Source organism: Salvelinus sp. IW2-2015, linkage group LG5 (genome assembly GCF_002910315.2).
Source record: "Salvelinus sp. IW2-2015 linkage group LG5, ASM291031v2, whole genome shotgun sequence".
NCBI lineage: Eukaryota > Metazoa > Chordata > Actinopteri > Salmoniformes > Salmonidae > Salvelinus > Salvelinus sp. IW2-2015.
Window position 1 is genome coordinate 31,757,450 of NC_036844.1, and position 9,942 is coordinate 31,767,391.

A 9,942-nucleotide genomic window follows, 5' to 3' on the forward strand; every position below is an offset into this window, starting at 1 on the left:
TTTCTGGGCATCATGTCCTAAAAAAAAGTTATGTATGGGTATCTATCTGATCTTCTTCTGATCTTTTAAACACTGACCATGTGTAGCATCTTTTATTTAGGTGATATGATTGCATTTTCACCCTCCCTGTTTTCTAGGAAAATACGGAGACAGGACGACATCTGACATTTTATTTTCTACCTGATATACTGTAGGCCTAAGCTACACAAACCGATTCCAGCTACAAATACCATGCCCAGTCAAGATGACCAGTTTCATGGACTGTAACGGAAATTGTGCCACAGTCACAAACAATATAGCCACATGGCTAAGACCATTCATACTGATCATACTGATAGAAGGTGAGGATAAGGTTGTCATTATTTTAATGAATGCATACTAGTATAGAACATAAAAATATAGGCCTGGCCCATAGAAAAATGCAAATAAAGTTGTAGTTAGAATACACAATATACTGTAGCATATATTTATTTACTCACAATCTACCATTAATTCATGTTTTACTGTTGAAATATTAATGTTAAACAGACCACAGCGGACCACAGCAGATCATTCCATTATTCTACATAGCTCATAGTTCATCAGTCTTCCAAACAAATCATGGTCATTTCCTCCTACACCAGTGGACCACTTACAATATTGATTGCTACATTACAGTCTTTGTGAAAAAAACTGTAGAGCAAGCAACTGCAGTATCTATTTAGACTATACAGGCAAGGTCAGTAACATTTGATGAGTCTTCAGGCAGCTTCCTTGAACAGGGTTTTATTGGTATCTTTCATGTCCAGCTCCTCCTTCTTGGGCGAGGCATTGGGGATTGTTTTCTTGCAACTTCTGAAAGAAAGAAAATAAAGGAAGCTAGTTTGCAGTTGGGAGTCGTTCTCACTTTGCTACTCCTGGTACAGTGTTCAATATTCTATTGCTATTGAGACTGTGTCTCGACTTACCTCTCATCCACATCCTGGATAGTGTCGGGTAGCGGTGCACCAAGTGTTTCTGGCAGATAGATGGCGACCACCCCACTTAAGATGGGGGCTACCCCATAGATGAAGCCAGGCAGCCACGGGACAGCCTCCCCAAGGAGCAGCACCATGGGGGCCACCATCGCTCCTACACGAGCCATCATGGACACCCAGCCCATGCCATTCTGCCTGCGGCACAGAAGAGAATCCCCAACTATCAAATTTCATCAGACACCTGAACAGAATACATTTTTCCCCATTTGCATTCATCTTCATCACAATAGTGCCTAATGCTAATAAACAGGTAAAAAGATTACATATAAAAACACATACATTTTACAGTCAGTATTGGAATACTATAGTCAACTGAAACCTCCTGTGGGTGATGGGTGTCATTGGTAGAGTTGGAATTACCGGATGACGGTGGGGTACAGCTCTCCAGAGTAGAGGTAGCAGCAGTTGAATGACGCGGCCAGGCACCCCTTACCCAGCACGGCTAGAGTGGTGCGCACTGTCTGTTTTTCTGAACGGAAGCGATAACAACAAAAGACAACAATGAAATCACACCAGTGCTGTTAGCCATGACATCCAAAAAGAGCACAATGACACCCGACACAGACAAAAACACCTCACCGTATGGCACCAATATGTTGATCAAAATGGTGACTCCAGACAATATGAGTGCAGCGCACTGTGAGGGCCGACGCCCAAATATACTCATGGACACTGTAACCACTACTTTGGCAGGGATGTCCACCGCTCCGAATATCACTTGAATCAAGTAGATGTCCACGCCAAACTTCTGCAGATCCATAGATAGACCATAGTAGGCGAAGCTGGTGGAGAACCTTAAAGAATGTCAAAGTGGGTGTCATGATCATTTCATTTAGAAGGGATTTTTGGGCAGCACTTTGTCATAGTGAAAGGCAGAAGTAGAGGAGACATACCAGACAGCACTGAGACAGATGGTGATGTTCCTCATGGTGGGCGTGCGGAGCAGGTCCACTACAGAGTAGGAGCCCTGTGAGCAGGACATCTCCTTCTTCATGGAATCCTGCAGCATCTGGASGCACAGAGACAGTACTGAGTACTTTCACATACAGTTGAAGTCGAAAATGTACATGCACCTTAGCCAAATACATTTGAARTCAGTTTAGCACAATTCCTGACATTTAATCTGAGTAACAATTCCCTGTCTTAGGTCAGTTAGGATCACCACTTTATTTTAAGAATGTGAAATGTCAGAATAATAGTAGAGAGAATGATTTATTTCAAATTTGATTTATTTCATCACATTCCCAGTGGGTCAGAAGTTTACATACACTCAATTAGTATTTGGTAGCATTGCCTTTAAATTGTTTAACTTGGGTCAAACGTTTCAGGTAGCCTTCCACAAGCTTCCCACAATAAGTTGGGTGAATTTTGGCACATTCCTCCTGACAGAGCTGGTGTAACTGAGTCAGGTTTGTAAGGCCTCCTTACTCGCACACGCTTTTTCAGTTCTGCCCACAAATTTTCTATAGGATTGAGGTCAGGGCTTTGTGATGGCCACTCCAATACCTTGACTTTGTTGTCCTTAAGCCATTTTGCCACAACTTCGGAAGTATGTTTGGGGTCATTGTCCATTTGGAAGACCCATTTGTGACAAAGCTTTAACTTCCTGACTGATGTCTTGAGATGTTGCTTCAATATATTGACATCATTTTCCTGCTTCATGATGCCATCTATTTTGTGAAGTGCACCAGTCCCTCCTGCAACAAAGCACCCCCACAACATGATGCTGCCACCCCCGTGCTTCACGGTTGGGATGGTGTTCTTTGGCTTGCAAGCCTCCCCCTTTTTTCTCCAAACATAACGATGGTTATTATGGCCAAACAGTTCTATTTTTGTTTCATCAGACCAGAGAACATTTCTCCAAAAAGTACGATCTTTGTCCCCATGTGCAATTGCAAACTGTAGTCTGGCTTTTTTATGGCGGTTTTGGAGCAGTGGCTTCTTCCTTGCTGAGCGGCCTGTCAGGTTATGTCGATATAGGACTCGTTTTTACTGTGGATATAGATACTTTTGTACCTGTTTCCTCCAGCATCTTCACAAGGTCCTTTGCTGTTGTTCTGGGATTTATTTGCACTTTTCGCACCAAAATACGTTAATCTCTAGGAGACAGAACGCGTCTCCTTCCTGAGTGGTATGACGGCTGCGTGGTCCCATGGTGTTTATASTTGCGTACTATTGTTTGTACAGATGAACGTGGTACCTTCAGGCATTTAGAAATTGCTCCCAAGGACGAACTAGACTTGTGGAGGTCTACAATTTTGAGGTCTTGGCTGATTTCTTTTGATTTTCCCATGATGTCAAGCAAAGAGGCACTGAGTTTGAAGGTAGGCCTTGAAATACATCCACAGGTACACCTCTAAATTGACTCAAATGATGTCAATTGATGTCAATTAGTCAATTAGAAYCTTCTAAAGCCATAACATCATTTTCTGGAATTTTTCCAAGCTGTTTCAAGGCACAGTCAACTTAGTGTATGTAAACTTCTGACCCACTGGAATTGTGATACAGTGAATTATAAGTGAAATAATCTGTCTGTAAACAATTGTTGGAAAAATTACTTGTGTCATGCACAAAGTAGATGTCCTAACCGACTTGCCAAATCTATAGTTTGTTTATAAGAATTTTGTGGAGTGGTTGAAAACAAGTTTTAATGACTCCAACCTAAGTGTATGTAAACTTTTAACTGTAAGTGCAGGTACACACACACACATTAACACACAGTTCCTTACTTCAAGATTGATTCTGTCACCCTCTTCACGGCGTCCATTGATTCGGGCTACTGTTTTGAGATTTTTGACCGCTTGCTCAGACTTTCTGGTCAGGACGAGCCATCTTGCAGACTCCAGGAACCACCTGCACAAGTCAGATGTGGTAAACAACATGTTATAATCAAATAGTCTTACTAGGTAAAGTGTCATGGCTGCTCCAATCCTTTGGGTCTCACCATGAGTAGAGGAAGGTGATGTAGAAAGGTACGGAGACAGCCAGCGTTAGCCAGCGCCAGTCCCGAATGTAGTAGGCCACTACTGCCAGGATCAGCTGACCCATTGTGTAACAGTAGCCTGTCCCTGTACCCACCACTGTCCTCACTCTTGTGGGAATCCACTCCACAACTAGAGGAGAGAGAAACAGAGAGACGGAAAGAGTAATTACATGGTGGGTGGGCCTCTCTCTTCTTGAACATTTCCCACCTTAGCCTGCAGTGCCCACTGCCTACCCAGCCCTTCCTGTAACGTACTGAGAGAGAAGGAGTTGAGCCCCAGGCCAGAAAGGGCCATGCCAGTGATGAAGCGGAAGAGGCAGAAGACGGAGAATGAGGTGGAGAAGGCAGCACACGTCCCTCCCACTGCCATCAACAGGTTGGAGATTAGCAGCAGGAAACGCCGTCCAAATCTGAGACAGAACGGAGAGAGAGAGAGTGGGTACAGAGGCCATTAATCCCTGAAGAGTACAATACCATGTGTAGTATCTGAATAACTGCTGCAGCTGCATACTTCCAGTATTTTCGAGGCCTGTCTTTGCAGAAGAGGTATGGCCTTGTCTGAGATAAGCCAACAAAATATCAAAGAGAGAAACCAGGCCTTAGAATCGAAACAGAAAAACAGAAATTATCTGACAATCGAGATCTGATGATCTATTCAATAAGAAAAGCAAAGCGGTACCTGTCCGACAGTCCCCCAAAGATTACAGCTCCCACAAGCACCCCTCCCATATAAATGGTTTGTCCCATCTGCTTCAACGAGCGAAGATCGCAGACCAAGTCCCACTGACAAGAGAAGAAGAGAAAATACATATAACTGACAGTTTGAAACACATCCACAATTATTTTTGTCGTTGTTCTCTTTCAAATTTTTGTTTGGACGCATATAAAACTACTACGTAAACCTTATCCATGATTGTTACCTCAGAGATAATTGTGGAGCTCATCTCTGTCATGCTGTACTCCCATCCATCTTTACAGCCCTGCAGCTCTGCATCTAGAAGGTCATCAGTATCATTACTACTGTCTCGCTCCACCTTTGGACTGTAGGTCCCATTCTCTGACAGGAGCTGCCACTGGGGCGCAGCATACCGCAGGCATCTCTCCGGCCTGCTGTTCTTAATGTCCTGGGGCACGGTGAGCAGCAGAACCTGCTCCGGGCTCAGACTAGACAGGGACAGGTTCCTGTGGACACTGCAGCGGTGGGGGGGTACTAAGGCCACAAAGTTCTGCAACAGATTATGACTGGCCATCATAAGGATGGGCATACAGAGCAAGGTGACATGCAGGACCTGAAAGCGGCCTGTGCTGCCCACCTGTTCTAGAAGGTCTCCAAAGGCCATGGCTGTGAGACACAACTAGAAGTGGGTTTGCTTGAGAAGAGAAGTTGCTGAAGCAAGGAATGTGATTCTCCTCTTCAACTTCTTTTGTAACACGTCTAAAAATGCCAGCGAGTAAAAACACTCAAGTTAAAAAAACAAGTTTAAAAAATGTTTTACTCCACTTGATGAGATTTGTAGCCTACCTGTGAAAGAAGTACAGAAGCACATTAATGGGAAGAAGTATAGCAGTACTTGCAATCATTTTCATTGTGATGTGATGTTTACTCTTATTCTTTTATAATCAGATTATGTGCAAAAATAATACCTCAGACAAGAATATCCAGTGGAAGCAGAGATGTAAACATACCTGTTCGTTCCCATTATAGAACATCTGGACAAAGTACATCTAAAAGGTTTGACTTCAAAATAAATCAAATACTTCACTTGAGACACAAAAGCTGTTATATAGATTCCGTTATGCACCAGCCTTGCCTTTGTTGAAGAAAAGTCCAGATTTTAGCAAGCATCCTACTGTGAACAAACACAGCCTTCACAGCAAGAGTTTTTTTCAGAGAGAGACCAAGATTCCATGGAGTCCATTCAGACCATTCACTTCAATATGTTACATTATATTTAAAAAGTTCCCTTTAACAACAGCCAAAAGAAACAGTGCTTTTGCTACGCATTGTTAGTTAATCTGCTCTGGAATTTCTATGGCTTTTCTGAGGAAATAGACTCTTTCTGGATTATAACCTGCTCAGTTAAACCGCTCGAGGTCTTAACTACTCTTTCCATGGACCGCTGAGGGAGAAGGAGAGTCCTTGCTGTGTGGCATTAATCCCTTGTCCACTGGAGAGTCAACACCATCATACTGAACACACAGGCACACACTTAGAGTTCTTTTGTATATACAGATGTCCCAACGTCTTGATTGGTTATATTTTAGTGTGAGTGAAGGGGTTAGTGTGTGTGTGTGTGTGTGTGTGTGTGTGTGTGTGTGTGTGTGTGTGTGTGTGTGTGTGTGTGTGTGTGTGTGTGTGTGTGTGTGTGTGTGTGTGTTAGTTGGGGATTGTGGGAGGGGATTAAGATTGGCAAATAACTGACTTTTTGGAACAATTATTGCTGGTATGCTGCATGGTGACAGTCGGTCAAAGAGATCATATTTTGTAATATTTCTGAGACAAGAAAGATTAGATATTAGACAAGCGCAAAGACAAGGACAGTAACTGTTGCATAAAATAACTCACTCCACAGTTATAACAGCAGCAAAGTCCAACCACAAAGAGAGTTCCTAAAATAATTTTCCAATCGTTTTGTTCTGAACAGAACCACAATATTTTTGTTACGTTTTACTGTTCCTACCAGCAAAATAAAGTTCTGAACCAGTTCGAACTCCCAAAAAGTACAGGTTTATATTGTTCCTTCCTGTTCCTTTTTCAACCTGTGAAATCAACAGTTTTTTCCATTTAGCTCATTAAATGACTTCAACAATCAGTGTGGATAGAGCAGCTTGCTTGGGAGCAGGCAAGCTAGGTGTTTACATGTGATGGACAGACAAGTGTTGGGCAAATTTTGACAGTAAGGTACTTAATTGTTACCCAGAAATGATTTGAGATTGAGATAAAAAACAGTCGCATTGGACCGTTACACCATCAATATGGGCTGAAGTCACCCACACAGTTGATCTCAATGGCAAAGGTGCATAAAGATGCATAAAGATGGAGGAATTAAGGTATTACTTTTTCGTTTGAGCACAATCCACAGACTTTTTAAACTACGGCGCGCAACATGGTTCAATGTCCCTATAAATCAACACAATCTACTTTTTTGTTTTTTCAAACTGTCACTGTCTTAGAATTGGGATCATGTATACTGTGCTAATGCCATTACATAAAAAGAGTAACAGAGAGCAATGTACAATACGCCGAACTTTGCAAATGAGGCATTTGTGGTAAGTACAAGTTTTTTCAAGACTATTTGGCCCTCTAGTAGTTATCATGAGAAGTGGAATCCTGCGATTTTAGCAGACTAAGGGCGATTTATCTATTTGACAATCATTCCTTACAACTGAAATAAAGTATTGCATAGTTTACCATGGAAACTCTAATATGGCAACCCTACACAACTGAAATAAAGTATTGCATAGTTTACCATGGAAACTCTAATATGGCAACCCTACACATTTTATGAATGGAAAAGTCATGGTGTAGGATACATTTTTCGTTTCCGATTTATGTAATCCGTTAATGATTTTACTTGTCTTAATGAAATATCACAATTTCTTGCCCATTTAACATTTTTAACTAAATCGTCATTTATTTTTAATCAAATGATCTAAAAAAAAAAAGTTATTTAAAGTTGCACAAATGATATTTGAATTGTTTTATTTAACCCTTTCCAAAACAAAACAACAGTCTACAAACAGCATACAACTTGGCGTGATTGTGCATGATTGTCTATGCGTGACGAACTGTTCGTTGTTAGGCTAGTAGTGAAGAGTAACATTTACAATGTTGTGAGGATAGCGGAGATTATTTATTTATCTGTAGAACAACGTGATAACAATCAATAGTGAACCTTTATATTTACTTACAGGCTAAAGTAAGTCGGCCAGTAGGCCTACAGTGGCATATTGTACTTTATTGAAGCGCCTACGTCTGAATTGGAAAGAAATAGGGAAAGTAATTTCTTATTATTTGGAAGTTGCTATCTTAACCAAAGAAACAGATGCAAAGTGTGTCATCATAATGATATTTTAATTGTCTATCACAAATGTTGTTGTAATCCATATCATTTTCATTTACAATGTGGTAATTCATTAAAAGTTGGTCTTCAATCATGTTATTTTCACTGAAGATTGTAGGCATAATTTGGGTAAGTAATATTTGCAATTAAATGTTTTAACTAAATCAGCGTAATTGACAAGCTACATTTCCATTCAGTATTTTATTTCAGGTGTAATATGTCATTCTTCCATTTATCATTTTCCTTTTTTGTTGTTCATTATATAATGTCATTACACACCTGCTCCCCATCATTACACACACCTGCTCCCCATTATTACACACACATATTCCCATCATTACACACACCTGTTGCCCATTATTACACACACCTGCTCCCCYTCATTACACACCTGCTCCCCATCATTATAAACACCTGTTCCCCATTATTACACACACCTGTTCCCCATCATTACACACACCTGTTCCCCATCGTTACACATACCTGTTCCCCATTATTACACACACCTGCTCCCCATCATTACACTCACCTGCTCCCCATCATTACACACACCTGTTCCCCATCATTACAAACACCTGCTCCCCATCATTACACACACTTGCTCCCCATCATTACACACATCATCACCTTCATTACCTTCCCTTTATTTAGCCCTCAGTAGCCTCAGTCATCAGACAGTATTGGTTTGCTTTCATGTAGAGTATGCATCTCCTGTTTTGTTCATTTGCCTTTCATCATTGTTATTAAACTCTCTTTCTGCACATGCTTCATGACTCCCTGCGTATTCGTGACGCTCACATAGCAATAGAAAACCTGCCGATATACAAACAAATTTTGAAATTGCACCATAGTAAGTTGAGACACCAACTAAGTGTTTTTTCTTTTTTGGGGGGAGGATAGATCCACAGGCCTACAAAAGGGGCTGTCAATTGGCTGTCAATCTGGAAATATTCACCTATCACGGCTCAGGCTAAGACCCAGATGCAGACACAAGAGGTGGATAGTACGAGTGTCAGAGTTTATTACAGTACAAGGGGCACGCAAAAGGTAAGTCAAGGCAGGCAAATGGTCGTAATCCAAATCAGAGTCAGGCAGGTACAGGACGGAAGGCAATCGGTAGGTCAANTAATCCAAATCAGAGTCAGGCAGGTACAGGACGGAAGGCAATCGGTAGGTCAAGGCAGGCAAAGAGTCGTAATCCAAATCAGAGTCAGGCAGGTACAGGATGGGATCAAGGTCAGGACAGGCAGAAAGGTCAGAACTGGGAAGACTAAGAAAAACCAAAAACTAGAACACAGGGAACACACTGGTAAGCAGTGGCAGTTCTAGGTTGTATGGCTCCCTGGGCGAACCCCCCCATCAGCCCACCCACCAACAGAAAAAGCACCATTCTGCACTAACTGTCATTTTTATTCAGACATTTGGAACAACAGAAATAAGTGATCATAACATATAAAACTATATTAATATAAAAAATATATACAAAAATAAGACTCATAAATATCAAAAAGAAGTAACAAAGACAAATAGAAACAAATTGTAGTATATAAATACAAATAAAAAATATAATTGAATTATTACACTATTGCCCTATTGCTAACAAAAAACATACAAATAAAACTAAATATAACAAATCATATATCACACAAATACACAAATAGAACAATACACTTATAAAGAAGAGAACCTGATGATTACACTATTGCGCTTCAAACAAGAAACACATAAACTAAATTGCACAACTAATTGTATTACTATTTGCATTAGTACTGTACAAAGTTAGAGGTGCACTATTTGAAAGATTCCCCCGCTCCCCCGACCTCAGGCTTCCAGTGGGAGACCTGAGGTCAACCAAATGTAGTTGAATGTATCCGGACAT

General features: G+C 41.0%; 1 protein-coding gene and 1 long non-coding RNA gene across 3 annotated transcripts in view; both read right to left on the reverse strand.

Annotated features, from left to right (window-relative positions):
• The window catches only part of LOC139027782 (uncharacterized), a 663,342-nt gene that overhangs the window by 318,031 nt on the left and 335,369 nt on the right, over positions 1-9,942 (reverse strand). The gene's annotated exons all lie outside the window — the stretch shown is intronic.
• slc22a6l (solute carrier family 22 member 6, like) lies at positions 157-6,231 on the reverse strand. Of its 2 annotated transcripts, none has more exons than XM_023988201.2 (11): positions 5,686-6,231; positions 4,920-5,521; positions 4,679-4,782; positions 4,255-4,409; positions 3,961-4,129; positions 3,746-3,869; positions 1,910-2,025; positions 1,596-1,810; positions 1,377-1,485; positions 948-1,151; positions 157-834 (listed from the first exon to the last, which is right to left on the reverse strand). In XM_023988201.2, the coding sequence occupies exons 2-11, from the start codon at positions 5,337-5,339 to the stop codon at positions 741-743; spliced, it is 1,710 nt and encodes a 569-aa protein (XP_023843969.1). In that variant the 5' UTR covers positions 5,340-5,521; positions 5,686-6,231; the 3' UTR covers positions 157-740. The 2 variants fall into 2 exon arrangements, with proteins under 2 accessions (XP_023843969.1, XP_023843970.1); XM_023988202.2 differs by having other exon boundaries at positions 5,644-6,231.